An 18,773-nucleotide genomic window follows, 5' to 3' on the forward strand; every position below is an offset into this window, starting at 1 on the left:
AACGTGGGTCGTCGATAGCCTATTGACGGGGGTTAGTGGTTCTGAATGTTTCAGGTGAGGGCTGTGGCTTTAAATTCGCCGGAACGTTCATTCTAGGTTCTTCTGAGACGTATAGGCAATGGGATTTCAGAACACTGCATTAAGATTTTTAATTATTGACTCTTGTGGATGGTAATAGGTTATTGTTAGTGGTTCTGAAAATTTGAAGTGAGAGATGTGGCTTTGAAGTGGGTGTATGATGGATGGGAAGCTCATTGTGGGTTCTTCTGATGCTGATAATACTATAGGATTTCAGGATATTACAATACCAAGATTTTAAATTGAGTGGTTCACTACCTATATATATATCTTGCAGCGACGAGCTGTCTTATGTTTAGTTTTTTAAACTAAAGACGTATCTTTATTCTACACCCGATGACCACCATATAATATGTACCAGTAGTCTACTGTCTATATAAGAAACTTGTGTGCTTCGCATGGAGGAGACTGCAAATTCTCCAAACAGTTTGATAGCTGCTAGGCTACTCGGGGAATTGAGCGTTGGGGATTGCGATATGGAGGAGATCTCTTCCCCATTCCTGGGAGAGATGGATGGTTACGACTTCAAAGCTTTGATCAAGACTTCACACTAAATAGTCCAGTAGCTATTGCCAGCTTAGAGCGTCTGGAAACTATGCGAGTAATCGATTAAGTGGCCACGTCGATATCGCTTAATATTTGGTGTACCTAGTATCGAGGAATGCGATATTATCGAGCCATCGTCTGCCTGAGATCGACGAATGGTGGAACTAATAATCTACTTCGAAGGGGATGGAACTGTCCATGCTATTAACACACTGGGTGTCTTCGTAAAAGAAGGTGAAACTTTTCTACCTCTATCTCTGAGACTTCGTGCTGGAAGGTCTCGTAACTACTGCTAGTTTAGGCTGCCAGAAACTATGAGAGTAATCGATGCACTTGGCAGGACGACAGCATATTGCTGGCTATTTAGGGGTCGCGGAGTCTGTTACATGTGCGAGCCATCGTCTGCTGTTCCTAACGCTGATGTATGGCAGGACTTCACCCTGCATTGAGTGGACAGAACAGTCCATATCCATTAAAGTTTGAAGTGTCCAGTATCCTACTATAGGGACGACAATCCTGGACCATTGAAGATCAGAGTGTTGATAGAATAAACGCGGCATTTCAAAATTCAGCCAGAACTATACTAATAGTACACTAGGCTCCAATAGTCTCTCGCTAGCTCCCGAGAAAATTTAAACCATGCGACAGGGTGCATTTATCGGAGACAAAGCAGAGAATCCAAGAGAATCGAATTCATTCATAGATCCTCTTTTTTAGATTTTACAATCTCTCCTCAATGAAGAAGCCTCGAAATTTTTCAAGACAATCGCCCAACAGTTGTACAACTGTTGTATCTACCAAATGCATCCATCGAGGAAGCCTTGAAAACTGGCGTCGAAAAATCATCGGCAGCAGCTATTGCGACTTGGAACGTTTCACGCTGTGGGAATCTAACCTAACCTAACCTAGCCTCGCCCCACCGCGTATCCGTGCTCCCCCTCGAATTTCTCCCCTTTCCCCGTCCTCTCTCGGTGTCCACGCATCGCCTCGGATGTCTCGCGACTGGCTCTTTTCCTTTTGTTCCGGGGTCCATCGAGCTCCGTAGCGCGAAACCAGCGCGCTCCCGGGGGGAATGTCGATGTCGGAGGCGCGTCTTGTACCGGTGTGCCGGCTCCCGTTGTAATTCAACGCGGAGACGAGCCTTTGTAGATCCGTGCGACGCGGGATTCCAGAGAACGAAACGAGAATGGCATATGAGATTTCAACGAGTCTAGGATTGATTGTCTCCTGACGGATTGGATGGTCTGGGTGACTTGGATGTGGGTGTCGCACGGTGGGATGATGTGATTTAGACTCTGAATACTCTGGGGCTGGGTTCTCAAGAATTTTAAGGTTCGTTGTTGGCTTTGTTGGGGATCGTGGTATGAGTAGATCGCAGATCTTTATGCGAAATAAAATTCTTGCAAAAGTTTCTATAAAAATTGAATCTAAACTTAATTTATTCTGCAAATGTATAAAATATATAATAGAATATATATATTTTCCATATATTTACAGGATAAAATAAGTTCCTATTTAGATTTTGAATGTGCAAGAAACTGCAAAATACAAGAATATATATATAATATAAAAAAAGCACTCAAAGTAGTGCGGTGCGCCACGATTGGCGCTAATACGGCGTCCCAGCGTTGAAAACACTAGCGGGAAGCGATCGTTCGAGATAATCGCCGTGTATTCGCGAATTCGTATTCCCTGGGAGCAATTCCCGTGAGAGCAATCGCGCAAATATTTACGCGCGGCTCGTGTGCGCGTCGGCTTTAACCCTTTTGTTCGAGTGGCTCGCGACCTGAAAGGGTTCGGCTGTTCCCGTATACCGTGTGCCGATTCGAATGTGTGCGTGCGCACGATATTGGCCGCGTTGATCCTTATCCGTCGATCTCGAGCACTGGGTGCCCGCACAGAAGCGTCTCAACGAAGAAAATACTCTTGGGATGGAGCTGCACTTTCCTTAGCGGCGTTTCTAACGATGGAGCTTAGCGAAGCGTGACTGTTGGGCTACTGTATCTTTGGAATTCGAGGAGAGTTTCGTCACCTTCTACCGAAATCTAAACTCTTTATATTTGTCATTGCATCTTAACGAAGGTATCATCAATGGATTGCTGAAACTTTCGCGAAGAAAATGAGCCCAAACAAGATCCCATTCGGAGCATTTTTAACGATACGTACTTTGATGATTTTTGGAAATGACTCGATGACTTGGAATTCAAGTGATCCGAATGTGGTCGTGTTTGGACTCATTTTTCTCAGGGGAACCTAACGAATCCATCTATAACATTCTCGCTAAGATAACACGAAACGCATTTTAATTTTCTCTCGATCTGTGAGTGATTTTCCGAGGTTTGTTTTCCGTCAAAACGTGACGTGTTCACCTTCGAATTCAAAGTTGCACACGCAGGGTTGCGACGTGTCCAGGGGAGGAGGAGAGGTCGTGAGAAAAACGAAGTACTACCCTTTCTGTCGCCGCACGTAATTACACGAGCACTTAAATGCCTTTAGACACGCGAATCGCCGAGGTCGCCGACCTTTTTTTGCAATTCTCTCTCTGGTTTATCGAAACGTCGTCGCCGGGTGAACAACGCCCGACCGTTTTCCTTTGTTATCGAACTGTTTTCGCTCCCATTCGCTCGTAGTTGATGGTCGAACGAAACAACTCCCGGGGTTTTGTTAAGCCGGGATTCTGGTTTGTTTGGATGATAGCCGACAGTTCTGTTCGCTGCATTTTCTGCATGAGGTCTCTGCATTGTGAAACTGTACGACGATATTTTAAAACTCGAATTAATTAGATAAACCCTGAGATCGCCCTGAGTAACAGAACCTTACTTCCCTAGGGCGATGTCAGGCCAACTACTATTAAACTCGGGTCGATATCAAAATTAAGTGGCATGGCCCTTAGGTCTTTTTTTGCCCGTCTAATCTTTCGACTAACTTTAGAACGGTACAAGTAGGCCACTTCCGACTGGAAGAGGCAGCTTCCACGAATTGCTTCGAGGTAAACACATTTTTGGGGACATTATAAACATCACGAATTCTAACTGGATGAAGGATCCTTTCGTCTAATATTATTAATTACTAAATATGAATAAATATCCCTTGTGGATATCATTAAGACTCGTTTGGGTATCATCAGAAGACGGAACTACAAAAAAACCAACAACATCGGTGCCAACGATTACATCCAATACGAACAATTGGTAACAATTAAATACAAATAAATCCCCCGGTTGATATCATCAAGATCTCCGACTCGAATTACCACCGTAACTGAACATCCTCAACGCAAACAGGATTCAAATCGCCACCCAGGTGCGTGAAGAATTAACGAGTCGCTTCCAACGAAACAAAGCCGTTGGAGTGAAAACAGTTCGCAAACTCCCGCCTCAAAGGACGCGTTGCAACTGAAAAGACCCTCGAGCGTCGCCCCCCGCCCACCTCCATCCACCCTTTACCCCTCCCCCTTGGTCCATTGACCAACAAAGCGGTAATCCCGACGAGAATAATCCAGAGCGATAACGCTAGCAGGTATCGGGAACCGTCATTACGCTTTTCATTTAAACGATGACAGATGCAGGAAGTGACGCGCCCGCGCGCGCACTCGCGAGTGCACCGGTGCGCGCAGGTAAACTGCAGCATTAACGAGCGCTTCAACCACGAGTGCACTCTACCGCGGCCACCGCCGCTTTTTCTAGCACCCTCCGACGACGGTGAGCAAGTAATCCTGAAACCGGATAATCCGCACCGGGAATAATCAGATTGCACGGCCGCGAGGAGATTGCTCGCCGGAACTGACGCCTCGCGCCACGTCTCACGACTCGCCCCTCGAACAGATCCGCCCCCGCTTACGAGTAATCTCGCCCGACGCTCCACGGCCCGGGGAAAAAGTTCGATTAAGCTAAAGTAATACCACGCTTAAAAGTAAAATATCAGCAACGGGATTAGGGACAACTAAATTATTCCCGTCGCTGTTTATATTTAGACCGAAAGAAGTGGTATCGTTGCTGTATACCTCGCTTAAAGATAAAATATTAAGGAGTAGGAAAACCAAATTATTTCCTCCAGTTTCTCCGAATGGAGTGAAGCAATTTAATTACAGTGAAATACAGGGTGTCCCAGAATTAGTGTAAGAACGGGTTAAGGAATTTTCTTCCATAATGGGGGGTGGGGGGTGGGGGGCTGGGGGGTAGCTGAGACGATTTTGAACGGAAAGTTCCTTTGCACAAATGTAGGATTAGGCTTCGTTTTTGAATTATTAAAGGAAAACCACCGACCAATCACAGCGCTCGAGCCAGCCATCGGGCCAGCCTCTCGCGGTTGAGCGCGCTGTGATTAGTCGCTGGTTTTTCGTTAATAATTCAAAAACGAAGCCTCATCCTACATTTGTGCAAAGGAACTTTCCGTTCAGAATCGTCTCAGCTACGCCCCTTTGTTACACTAATTCTGGGACACCTTTATACCTCTCTTAAAAATAAAATATCAACACCTGGAACAGGAAAACTGACTTATTCTCGCCACTATCTACGTCTGAAATAAAAGAATTTAATAACAGTGCAATATATCTCGTTTAAAGATAAAATATCAACGACTGAAAATATCAACTTTTTTCGAGTGAAAGAACTCGGTACCCAGCAGTATACGTCGCTTGACGATAAAACTTCATTTTACAGATCTATAAATAGACCAATTAAAGTCGTATTTCCTATTAACCGCGGAGAAACAGATTTCGTTTGTTGCCAAGCGTATAATTCTCGCGGTCTTTAATGCTACCGCGATTTATACAGCGAGTGTAATAACGAAGGGACCGGAACTGAGGGGCAGCGCCACGGTTCTGGCTCGCCTAAGAACCCCGTTTACGAGTAATCTTGTGAGAATAAAATATTCGAGTAAAGTACCGGTTACAACGAGTGGAAAGCGCTCCGGTTATCGAAGAGGCTTAATTTTAGATGTACCCTCCGCTGCTCGGCTTCGAGAGCGTCGAGCTTTGTTTTGGTTTCCGTTTCACGACGTCCTCTCATCCAGTGGTCCACTTGCTTTTTACGATTCCGTTGAATGGTTGTACGTTTATACTCTGGTCTGCTTTCCCGCTAACGTTTTCGACTCTCGAGGTTAGTCATCGATCCACTCGTTACTTCCCCCACTGTTTATACTTGAGCCACCGAACGCCACTCGTCATTGCGATTAGTTCGAACAGTGGGGGTTATTTAAGGAAAAGATTCATTAAAAAGGATACAAGCAAACTAATTTTCTATTGGAAAATGGACCAATTTTTGGGTGAAAAAATTAGGTGAAAATGACGGTCGTTATTTAAGGAAAAGATTAATCGTTCTAAAGAAAAAAGGATGGAATACGTTATTTACAAAGGATACACGCAAATAAATCTTCTATTGGAAAATATCCCAATTCTTAACTGAAAAAATGCGGGGGTTATCGAGGCAAGAGATAACTCATCTGAAAAGAAAAAAACATGAGATATGTTATTTCAGGAAGATACATTTTTAATGGAAAGTGTTCGAGGCGATTTTCATCTTACAAAAATCCGCGAAACAAGCGAGACGCGGACAATGGCCGCAACAGTTTCTTTCATCGCGTCGGGAACGAGGTGGACGTCTTTGAGACGCGTTAGAGCCGCCGAAGCGTCTCGGGGTTAATTAGAAACGACGTCGGAGGTTAATTTTTGTTGCACAGCGGACCGTTCGAAGCGCTACGCGTGCCCTCTTTTATTTTCTTTCCTCGAGCAACGACGCGCGCGGATTCTCGTATTCCGAACCGGGATAAAAATAGTTCATTTCCCCGTGGACCGTTGCAAAGGGAACTTTGGATTTTTAAAGCGTAGCGTGCCCGTCGCTCGCCTCTTCCGTTTTCGCTCTTTCGCGTAAGCGTTGCCCTCTATTCGTAATTTTTTCATTTTCCGTAGTCCTCGCGTGAGTCCATGGTTATTCCCACTAGTGTCTTTCCCCCGCGGAGTATCAAACAGGAGAAAAATAAAATAAAAAGGGGAACACACGGTCGAGAACATTAATTTCCATATTAATTCCCTTTGTATTCGTTCCTGACGTGGAGACATTTTAAATTGCACAAGAACGCGCTGAATAACCACGTTCGCGTACAATCAGAATAAAACAAACCGTTTTCGCGTTAAATGCTGGAAGTCGATGTTTCCTAGAATCTTTATTTAAAATAAAAGCTAAAATAATTTCTTTTTGGCCGACAAACATTTTCTCCGAGTATGAGCAAAATCGGCCCACAAATGTGAGGTTGAAACATGGAGATCTGCTAAAAAATCGATTTTTCATTTTAGTGGCAAATACAATAACTTCCCTATAAATCGGGAAGTTAATTATTGAATATAAAGTCACAGAAATAATATACTGCGCCTACTATACAAAGTAGCTGGTAATAAATTCTGTAAAATTAAGATCCACATGGTCGAGCGTATACGTCGCGTATAATTGCACGAGTGGTTCCAAAGCGTGAATGGTGTTTATAGAATCGAAGTTTGTCGGGTGTCCCAAGGAGCGAAACGAACAAGAACACATCTGTTAGATGCGTGTAAGTTGTCGACCGTGCGAACCAGCAGTTACTGAGCGGCCATTTCGCAGAGACAAATCTCCGGCGAATAGTCGAGGACGCGGACATCAAACCGACACATCCCAGCCAGATGTATAGAGGCTGTTCGTGAAAAATATGTAGGACATCGCGCGTCTACGAGTTCTTAGAATCGTAAATTTCTATTCGACCATGTGGTGGGTCTTTAGAAAAGCCCGGTGGTTTTGTTACGCTTCTCCCGTTACTTCTGTATTTCTCCACGGTCCTGTGCTTTCCTTTCCGAGAGGAAAACCCAACCTTCCCGGAGACCGCGCTTCGCAGGACGATATTCTATTTCAACTAACCGAGTAGTATTTTTCTTTTCTATTTTAAAAAAATATGAAGATTGTCCCAACTATAAGAAACTTATCTACATGAAGATGTAGGTAATGCGATACAAATATTGTTGAAATATTTACAATCGTATAATAACAGCTATCGGAAATAGCGGATCGTGTACTTTCTAATTACATAGAAACGAAGTTTTAGCCTCGCAGTAATTTTTACGAGTATAGTCCCACGAGAACTCGCCTGAAATTGCACGGCGATAAACGTGCAACGTTGAATGGCGAGTCGAAGGATCTTTTCTTAGACGCGATTTGGAAAATCGAGCAACAAGCGGGTAGTTTCTAAAAATAATTGAACGTTTATGTCCGGCGGGAAAAACTCGTCTATGCATACTACGAAGTACGTCAAGCGGGTTTCTATTGGCAGAACGTGATCGACGATGCCGTGGTCCACCAATGGGAGTTCCCCGTCGAACTTTCGTTGCATCCGTGCTAATATAGGCTGGTTTTTTGCGCTGTACGCCTCACTGCCTTCGATGTAAACAAACATTGGGGCAGTGTTTACACTCTGCTTTGGAAGCTTCCCGTTCGAACCGAAATCACTATCCATTTTCGACCTGGTTGCTTTTCCATACAATCACAGGGTTTTCGATCGACTAAAATTAGGTTACAATCATGGAGACTGTATAAGGACGTCCAACTCCCTAAGAAAGTTACTAGAAAACTGTTAGCAAAATCCCGAACTTGAAGTTATGAATATTTCTACCACTCGCGGCGCAAGTGCGCACAGACTACGATATACAGTGACTCCCAGAAATATTCGGACACTGGTGTATGGTTAGCTTTATGACTTAACATCGTAGTTATTAAAGAAGCAATTGTCTTCGTTACTTTTTCCAATAATAAGTCATTTATTAGTGTTATTAAGCATGTATAGGGTGACACAAAATTATATGTCACGGTCACCACAGCGTGATTGTACACCTACGATTTAGTGGGAATTGACATAAAAAACTCCCGCCAAAATTGACCTCGAACTTAAAAATCAAGATTAAAAAAAAAAACAAATTTTTTTTTTATTTAATCGTGTTTTACTGGTCATAACGATCAACTTTGTGAAAGAAACCATGGGTCCAAACTCAACCGTTATCTTAAAAAATGATGTTGTATTTCTCATCATTTTAGCAGCTTCTTTATTTGTAAATAAGATAAGCCAGCAATAAGAGCAGCGTGACCACTTGGATGAAGTGCTTGCACAAGGCGAAGCATTTAGTTATATTTCTTGAATTAACGCACAACTCCTCGCTGCTTTGTCAATAGTATGCTATTTACATACATATTGGCGCTAGATGTAAAAATTTACAAATAAAGAAGCTGCAAAAATTATAAGAAATGCAACATCATTTTTTAAGAGAACGGTTGAGATGTGACCCATGGTTTCTTTCACAAAGTTGATCGTTATGACCAGTTAAACACGATTAAACAAATAAAAAAAAATTTGTTTCCTTGACCTTGATTTTCAAGTTCGAGGTCAATTTTGCGGGAAGTTTTTTATGTAAATTTCCACCAAATCGTAGGTATAGGATCACGTTATGGTGGCCGTGACATATAATTTTGTGACACCCTGTGCATTGATGGGAAACATTAAACTGGTGCTAACGCCGCTAAGATTCATATACCGCATAAAAATAAATCGCGCAAAACCAATCCCACGAAAACAAAATCGCATAAAAAAGGACCGCACAAAAACAGGTTTTACGTATTCATAACTTCAAGCTCGGGATTTCGTTAACACTTCTACACTACACAGTTAGGGCTCCTTATACAGTCTTCATGGTTGCAATTAAAGTAGAATTCACTTAATTTAGTCTAAAATCTTGCTCTTGAGGTTTGTCAAAACTTTTGTACTCGAAATCTAATTATTTTCGCTAGGGTGTTCTATCGAATTTCTTTAAAATAACTTATCGATACTCCCGTTGTATATTTCGGCCTTCTGTCGTGCACAAAAGCGAGAATGGGCTGGGTTAATCGACGACCAAAAGTTTAAAGTTCATTATTTGCGTCATGTAAGAGTGGACTACCGGGAAAACCGCGTCTTCCAAGATTCTCGTGCCGCAGTATGCAACGGTCGCGTTTTTGCGACCTTTTCGCGTTAGGAAAAATACAGTCGCGCACTTTCGAATATTTTTGGAAGCCTGCCACATCGATCCTTCGATCGACACTCGTCGGGTCACGCTCGAACCACCCCTGTTCGCTACTAAAGGGAAAGGGTTGTTCCACCGCAGTATTCGCTATCGGAACTAACAAGGAGATTTCTTTAAAAATGATAGCTTTACTGATACTAAAATTCGGACAAAATTAAAAAAGATATTTCATCATTTCGCAAGTAATATTATATTTTCCGATTCAGATGAAATATTTAAATGGCAATGCCGTCCAACTTGGTAATTATTTTAAAAAATGTTCGCACGAAGGAACACACCCTCTGCAAGGGGTAAAATTGCGAAAATTCGCGAAACTTTCCGCGAGTGGTTCACCTTGAAGATTTCCGCGAGGAACGTGAACATTAATATTTATTCAGACGAGGAGGTCGTGGCTATCTCGAATCTATGCTCGAAAATGTACGTAGCCGTGACGTCGTTTACTTTGCAAACATAGATAAACGCGGACAGAAGCCGCCACGACGCGGGGCAAACAAATTTATCAGGGGAAAACAGGTGCTCCAGGAACACGCGTGACTCGTGATCAAGATAGTCCCTATTATTCTAATATAATTCCTGATAAATTGAACTAACAGTTCTAGCAATTAGAACCATTGGATAATTTTTTAAACAATTTTAACTCTTTGCGGCACAGGAATTCAGGTCATAAAATAGACCCACGTAGCACAGGAATTTTATTGCGTTTTAAATCAAACAAAATTGTTATATTTTTATTAATAAAGGTATCGCACCTGTACACATGCAGCTATTGCAAAATTTCGAGGAGGGATTAAAAGTGTCCCACCGTGCATTACGGTCCATCGAAAAGGTGGGACACTTTTAATCCCACCGTGCCCCAAAGAGTTAATCGAAGAGATCATTGAAGCGAAACAATATATTAGGTTGTCCCAAATGTTTCTTTCGCTTTATTAATAAGTAATACACGCACAATAGTTTACGTTTTATGTCACATTACTGAATTGTGCATGATTCATTTTGCTCCATTACTGTTACAACATGAATATCTATGAAATTAGATGGTCTATTTATATAAACACGGTCGCATAAAATAATTGAGTACAACTCGCGAAAGAAACTTTCGGGACAACCTAATATTATACATATAGATTAAGTGTTTGAGACGCTTCAGCTTCGGAATTGATCTGTTCGGTATTCGAAACCGATACGGCGCGCACGAAGAGGTTAAGGTGAACGAATTCCACGCCTGTCACCGCTCGAACTGTACTTTTACGCGACGGAACTAACCTCTCTATCTCGAAGATGTTGACATTGGATGCGCCATAAGGGATGGCGAAAAAAAGGAACGGAGTTAAACGCGCGAATGTATGTCAAATTTCACCGAGTTTCCAATTGCGGCAGGCCAATTACGATGCGTTGGATATATTTGGCCTGACTGGTTAACCTCGACGTAAATACTTGCACAATATTGCAACTAAACGAGTGCAGTTCTTTTCGCGCGGCTCTTCAAACAGAAGTCACTATCCTTTTCGATCTAGGTACTTTTCTAACGAATTAGAGGGTTCTTAACACTGGGTTCACCGAGGTTTCTCACCAGATTTCTATTACCGAAGTGATGTGTACTTTAATAAGCGAAGTCGATTTACTAAAATCATTTAGGATGCATAGAATGCTTTCTGTAAAAGCTCGTGAATGTAGAATGTACCGTGCTCCATGAACCTAGTGTTAATTAACCCTTTGCGCTCGGGTGGCGCCTCTAGGGCGACGTTGTAATTTAAAAGCGATTTTGTGAACGTACAATTTCAATTTCACTTATATCGGAATACAGCTAATTACTCATTGAAATGATAATACATCGAGTCACGAACGTTCGTAGATGTTTCTATTCGTAGTAGAGTTTTTGGTTCCACAGAAATTTATTGTGAAGATGGGCTGGATTTGATTCTATAGAAAAATGCCTCGAGCGCAAAGGGTTAAAATTAGAAAATGCAGAGATAACTATAAGAAACTTAACTACAGGAAACAATAAAATTCTTCGGTTAAAGTACTGCGACGTTCCTGATTCTATCAATTTTTAATATCGAACAGCGATACCAAAGTTCCGTTCACACATTTGTGCACTTGGCAATTTCTCACAAAGCAACGTGCAAGGTTGGACACGCTTCGAAGTGCGTATCGTCCGACTGAATGAAAATAAAAAAATAAAATGGCAGACGGGAGTCGTTCCCACAGGTTGAGTCAGACGGATGCGACTTTAATCTGCCTCTCGAGTGCACGCGCTATTATGGAACTAATTAATCATTTCGAAGAACATCAGGTGAGACCACTCCACCCGGTGTCCCTAAAATTTCTTGCCGATTCACAGATCCCACTACGATAAATGATAACGCTTGCTAACTACGATATCATTTAAATCGCACGGTAATCTGGAACTTCAACTGAGGATCTTGAAAATAATTTGATTTCTAAGATTCTTAGGCTTTCTTCGAACAAACAAATATTCGATATCGAGAAATGATCTCAAACGACGGCTTCCTGTATTTGGAACGATTCCAACGGTTTGCAAACACTTCACATGCGCATTAAATCGATCGCTGTTGTACAGTTGGCTATTAGGAACTTACTACTGGTGCAAATCGAATGCCGGAGTGGCACGATTTCAGATAACGCAGCGCGATTTAATGATCGACCCAATTTCTGGATGAATAACAATGTTGTATGAGAGGTTTCCTGTGTTCTCGTGTCGCGATAATCAATAGAAACAGCAGCCATCGTCAAGGTCGATCGTTCGGTCATTAGTCATCACAGACATCGCAATTCTTCGGTTTTCCTTATGGTTGCAATGTTTTTGCTATCGTCTAAGCTTGATAAACTATAACGAGCAAGCTTCGTTTAATGTTATCGTCATTCATAGTTCTTAACGTATATTTCAAATAAAATTATACGTATATAACGAACGATAGCTCTTTCGTGAAAAATGCTCAACTTTTCATTATAAAAAAGAATGTATACGTTGCGAATATCTAATATTCGCACGATAGTAATTATAGGGGAATTTTAAAACTGATAAAATAGTAAATTGCTTCGGGGGCTAGTTACAGCAGCGAATACATAGTATATTTGTCTGCATTGTTCCAGCATTTACATATATACATATATATGTATATATATATATATGTATAGAGTCGCCGGATAACGAGGAGTTCCTCCTAACTACATAATTACATAACATAATAATTGGTGGAATAAAGTTAGCCGGGGAAACTGGTACATAACTTTCTACAAACGGGAACTCCTAACTCATTATATCATACTATTACAATCGCCGACGAACCGTTAAATTTCTTTCTTTCGTTAACTTGAAATATCATATTTGTTGCATTTTATTGCAATTATTTCTTTATCGCATCTCGGAACCGTTGATAAAAAAAAAAAAATTCATTAAAAAAAAAATTGTACTCAATGAAAACGTCTACGTGTATTTTATAAGGTCGAGCACGGGTTGAGAAACTCTGTTGGACGTGTAATTTGCAAAAAGAATTATCAAACCACGTAAACTCGCAATCAAGAGACTCGTTTCGATTTTAATCAGTAGCAAACCGGCAGAGAATTGAAATCAATTACACGCTCGAGTTAATTTTATAAAGGCACAATACATTCCTCAAAACCTACAGTGGGTGTAGAATGTATTCGTACAACGATCAGTTTCCCAAAAAACTTTTGTGTGAAATTGTAGTTTCTTAACTTATTTTTTTATAATCAACGATATTTTACATATTCTCGGAAAACTCTGAGATAGACATAATCCAAACAACATTTACTAGTTAATATAATTTGTGAAATCAACAAAAAAGTGCGAAAAGTGAGTAAAAGTATAGAAGCAATAAGTATTTGTACGATTCTTATGACTAGACTGCGGATCCTTATGCAAAATAAAAAATCTTCGCGAACGTGCCTAGAAAAATTGAACCTAAATAGGAATTTATTTTATTCCGAAAATATTATAACATGAACGTTGCTTTCAATCTTTTTTATATTCTTGCATATTGTTTGCATTTTGTAATTTCTTCCGCGTTCAAATTTCCTATAAATTCATAAAGATCCGCAGTCTATTTATGACGAACCATTCACAGTAGAGTTTGTAACGTAAACACATTAGCTCATTGCTCTGTACGAATTAGAAAACGATCAAATTTCCAGGAAATTACTTTTAAAAATGGCTCTAATAGAGGAATTAAAGAAGATCTCACTTCGAATAACTAATAATTTAGTTAATTTAACGCTTAGAAGAATTGCAATAATTATAAAATCAAAAGGAAATCCCACGAAGGAAGTATTATATACTTGTAAATTAATGTAAATTTGTTGTGCGAATACTTATTGCTTCGACATTTCGTAACTTACATAAATAGCTATTTTTTTTGTACTTTATGTATTCTAGAGATTTCCGAGAATATGTAGAATGTCATTGTTTATAAAAAATAAGTTAATAAATTACAATTTTACATAGTTTTTTTTGGAAATTGTTCGGTGTACGAATACTTTCTACACCCACTGTATGAATCTAACTGAGCAGAAAATTCTACAAACTTCCCAGCTTCGAGTTTGGTAATGTTTGATAACAGAAATGGGTGACAGAACTTTTCGTTAGGGACTAAAACAACTTAACTCCACAACCGAGCCGCGAATGAAAATAAATTTGGATAGTATTCGTGAATATGTAGTGGTCAAACAATTGAATAATGCGACAAGTGTTAAGTTATCGTATTTTCCAACCATGTCGGGACTAAATTTTAACTTTGAGAAATTTTCACGAATTTTTACCGAAGAAACGATAATTCGAGACGTCGATAAATGACGCGACAAAACACCAGCAAAAAAGTTGCCGATACATCATTTATGCGAAATCGCGTTTCCACGTTCGTCTGATACGCAACAATGTGAACGCTCGGCACATTACAACGCGAAACCTTCACCTACGCGAGCGGCGCGCATAACCGTATCAACACGAGCGGCGTCAACGTTTCCTCGCCGTCGGGGCACGGTGTCATTGAGCCTATCTCGAATCCTACACTACATCGAATAATAATTCACGCCCAGGGCGCGAACCAATGAACCGCTGGAACCCGCTAACTCGACAATTTTATCGAATTAAACTTGTTTTCGAATGAAATTTAGTAGTCGGCGAACCAAACAGGAAAGAACGAGATACCTCGGAACGAGCGCGTTCGACTGACTACGACCAATCATAATTTCGTAGTTTAATGTATCAAACGTTCCGAAGATTCGTATGGGGAGCGATTTGATCATGGCTTTATTCGATGTAATTTATTAAAAAAACAATGTAGCAAACCGCGATTCTTACATGTCATGTTTACTTAAAGTTTGATAATATCACATTTAATATCACAGAATAATGATAACCTTTCTTTGGGACTTCTGGTCTTTGACTGTGAAGCTTCTCAAAAATCTATGGTACATCATTATACCATACACAAATCTCTTGCTATTTGAAACATAATTTTGTAACACCTCACAACAGTGTCACTTTGTAACACATCATAACTGAGGGCCTATGGCTCTCAAATCCTCCAAAGAACAATCATACCACCCAGTGAGGTTTCAGAGCACTTAATCATGTTTCTGTTTAATATAATTTATCAGAAAATAATGCCCTAAACCGCACTTCTCTGTTACGATTAATTCAGAAGTTATATTCCTTTAAGGGAGGAGTCTGGTCCATGTAATGTATTTTTCTAATGCATATAATTTCCAGATATAATTAATTTTTGTTATTGAAACTTTTTTTACGTATAAAGGGACGTTCAAAGAAGAAAATTTGACAGTGTAGATTTAATTTGAATGTATACGTATACATATATACTATATTTGAATGTGTACATATACGTACATAGTATATATGTATACATTCAAATACATATATATATATATACTATATTTGAATGTGTACAGATACGTATATAGTATATATGTATACATTCAAATACATATGCATATAGAGTATATATGTATATATTCGACTACTACATATTATATGCATTAGAAAAATACATTAGCCGGACCAGACTCCCCCCTTTGAGTACGAGAATATCATACTTGTAACGAATATAATTTATAAACTAAACGTGATACAGAATTACACTAAGAATAAATTATATTAAATACAAACAGCCTTTTGGTCCCTTTCAATATAGAGTTCAGTTACCTTGGGTGATCAAAAAGTAATGATACTCTTCTTGAGTATCTCTCATAAACCAAACCTGATACAAGTTTGAAACGGACCAAGTCCACATAAGACTGAGAACACAAGTTTTAAGAATGAACTCATATTAAATTGTCAACACGCTTATTACGTATGTTTGTAAGCTAGCAATGCAGCGTGGCGCAAAGAAATGAATTTCGCAACGTGTTAAACATTCATCGGTAAAAGAAACATTTATTTGCATTCCGTTGGATTGTATGGAAATGAGGACAATTTGTTTGTTAGATAAATACCTGTCATCGTGGAGGCGCTTCAGATCGGTCATCTCGCGCTCAAACTTAAATTTTGACACCTCGCAGAGCAGGGCGTCCCGTTCGCCGATGACCTCCGTGAGCTCGCGTTGCAATCTCTCGATTTCGGCATACTGCCGGCTAATTAGTTGATTCTTCTCCTCGAGGATGGTCTCGACGTCGGGGTCCAGGAGACCGGTAGGGTCACCGACACTACCCAGTACCGCACTCATACCGTTTGTTTACTTTCACTGAGGCGCGCACACACGCGTTTTCGGAGTTCGACACTGTCTACGATCGGTGCCTGCTCGCCTCGCGAAAACGTTTCGTCTACGGGCGATCAGCGTAATCACTAACCGCACGCGCGTCGTTTATCAGCATGCGGCACACGTACGAACGCCCACGGCCCCATACCAGCGCTAATATCACACAGAACGGACGGTTTGTCCGTGAAAAATTCACGATGATCCATCGACGACGCAGCACCGTTTCATCGCGTACTCGCCATCTTGCGTCTCTTGCCACCTCTCGCGAGTGCCAGTTCCGATTCCGCTGGATCGTTTGTCCAGAAATACGCGCCAGCCGCGCACGCGCAACGCACTGGAACTGGAGTGGCGCCGCCGGCGGGAAACGACACTTATACAAATCGTGTGCAATGTGCATCCATTTTGTGCGCACATATAAATGCTATCTTGAAATAAAGCATTTGAGTACACCACAAAATATTTTATAATATCCAACAGTCACCAGAAATTAAAATCATTTAAAAACACGCTCTAACTAAAATTTATTAAAGATATAAATTATAACCGAGCATCCCACGAATACTGTTCATCCTGTCTCATGATACGATTTTAACGGTGCATTTTGATTCTTATGAAATATTTACATTCTTTGTTCTCGCAATACTATAAATTAGTCGTTATTTCTATTGTAATCGTAAGGTTAGAAGTTTGAAACTTTCACGGTATATTTGAGGTTATCTAGGATGCAACGCCATAATTCTGTCATTTGCATAACCACCGAATTCATTTTTATTTTCCTGGTAGATATACCAACTGCGGAGTAATGAATTAAATTCTTGTTTTGTACGTAAGGTTATGTTAACTCGAGTTGAGTCTTACCATGATTATACACGTACATAATTTCATTCTTAGTTAATTTCATATCGTGTTTGATATTCGTGATCGCGCGGTTTGTGCTCGATTTGCGATACGATAAATGTATCGGGAACGTTGAAAAAGTTTTCGATCGAAATGGCATTAAGCAAAAAGAGTCAGAAATTGAAATGTGCAAGTCAGGCAGAGATTCTTCGATCGCATCAAAGAGACGAAGACTTCGTCAAACACATGCGAGAGAAAGTTATAGATCTTCTGCAGATCGTTGGGCGAAGAACGGGTACCTTATCCTTAGTTAACTCCGATGTACCGTTTAAACTGATTTACTTCTTTTTTACGTCGGGAATGGGAAATCAAACTCTAGGCGAAGAATATACTGGAATAGTGCAAGCCAATTTAGAAGCTCGCAAAGTTCCATCGTTACTTGTATGTACTCAAAGTACTAATGTAAAATGTATGATACCTTGTTAATATTTGACATTTACATGTTATTTAGGCAAGGGTACTATCGGTGATTTTAGAATGCTTAGGGGAAAAGGCATTGTTAAAAATATTAAAAAGGTTACAGGCGTCTGTTAATCATCCCCATAGCGAATTGACCCCTGTAGCTGTTACCTTTTTAAATTCATTTATATCAAAAATGTCTACTATGTTACCTATTTTTATACTGATTCATAAGGGATTATTTTATATGTACGGTCGCTATTATAGCCTAGGTAAAAGATTAACAGGAATCGATTATGCAAAGGTAATTTTTGAACAACAGGTCTTTTTTTCTGAGATAAATCGATTTGTCATCTATAATTATTTCTAAATTTGAAGGTGTATGGTCATCATCCAACTGATGGTATCAGTTGGGGATTAAGGTTATTGGGAATTGCTACACTTGCAGAATGTGTATTAAAAATTTGGCAGAACACGTATAATGATAACCGTAACGATAACTACCAATCATTAAATGAGAAGTACACTAGATCAATGTGCCAGTTGTGTCTTGAAAGAGTGCCAACGACTACCACACCTTGCGGTCATTTGTTTTGTTGGTACTGTCTTGCAGATTGGCTAAGCACTAAACCGCAATGTCCTCTATGCAGAGAACATGTTATACCTTCCAGAATTGTACATGTGATGAATTTGTAATTTTTTAGATATTTAAAACGTTAATATAGAATGTGATAATTGTAGAATAAGTAAAAAAAAATAATTTTATCTTCCACTTTTGCTCGAATAATTAGAAATTTATCCTTTGTCGGCGGGAAACGCCATCTTTCAACGAAGCTTTGAACCGACTCGTGGTGTCTGACTCGTGGCGAGTCAACATTACAGGAAATATTGCGATTGTGGGATTTCCTTTTGATTTTATAATTATTGTAACTTTTCTAAGCATTAAATTAACTAAATTATTAGTTATTCGAAGTGGGATCTCCTTCAGTTTTTAAATCTTTTTAATTCTTCTTCATTTTTAAAAGTAC

The 18,773-nt window shown here is 40.1% G+C and overlaps 2 protein-coding genes across 5 annotated transcripts in view; one reads left to right on the top strand and one right to left on the bottom strand.

The window, feature by feature from the left end:
• Positions 1-16,761, bottom strand: part of LOC128889921 (IQ motif and SEC7 domain-containing protein 2) — an 89,475-nt gene extending 72,714 nt beyond the window's left edge. For 2 of the 4 annotated variants that reach the window (XM_054148035.1, XM_054148045.1), the window contains exon 1: positions 16,187-16,756. In XM_054148035.1, the coding sequence (XP_054004010.1) occupies positions 16,187-16,416 (230 nt within the window). In that variant the 5' untranslated portion in view covers positions 16,417-16,756. Of the gene's footprint in view, positions 1-16,186 lie in introns of all 4 variants that reach the window. The other 2 variants (XM_054147980.1, XM_054148073.1) reach the window with 2 other exon arrangements.
• Positions 16,762-17,291: 530 nt separating this feature from the next.
• LOC128889998 (peroxisome assembly protein 10-A-like) lies at positions 17,292-18,516 on the top strand. The gene is made up of 3 exons (XM_054148126.1): positions 17,292-17,727; positions 17,798-18,049; positions 18,124-18,516. Exons 1-3 carry the CDS (start codon positions 17,440-17,442, stop codon positions 18,439-18,441), a joined length of 858 nt encoding a protein of 285 aa, XP_054004101.1. The 5' UTR covers positions 17,292-17,439; the 3' UTR covers positions 18,442-18,516.
• The last annotated feature ends 257 nt before the right edge of the window (positions 18,517-18,773 follow it).

Source organism: Hylaeus anthracinus, unplaced genomic scaffold, assembly GCF_026225885.1.
Source record: "Hylaeus anthracinus isolate JK02 unplaced genomic scaffold, UHH_iyHylAnth1.0_haploid 0, whole genome shotgun sequence".
NCBI lineage: Eukaryota > Metazoa > Arthropoda > Insecta > Hymenoptera > Colletidae > Hylaeus > Hylaeus anthracinus.

Coding starts and splice junctions, on each gene's coding strand:
- LOC128889998 (XM_054148126.1), top strand. CDS start 17,440: ATGGCATTAAGCAAAAAGAGTCAGAAATTGAAATGTGCAAGTCAGGCA. Junction 17,728..17,797: donor GCAAAGTTCCATCGTTACTT/GTATGTACTCAA, acceptor CATGTTATTTAG/GCAAGGGTACTATCGGTGAT. Junction 18,050..18,123: donor CAGGAATCGATTATGCAAAG/GTAATTTTTGAA, acceptor CTAAATTTGAAG/GTGTATGGTCATCATCCAAC.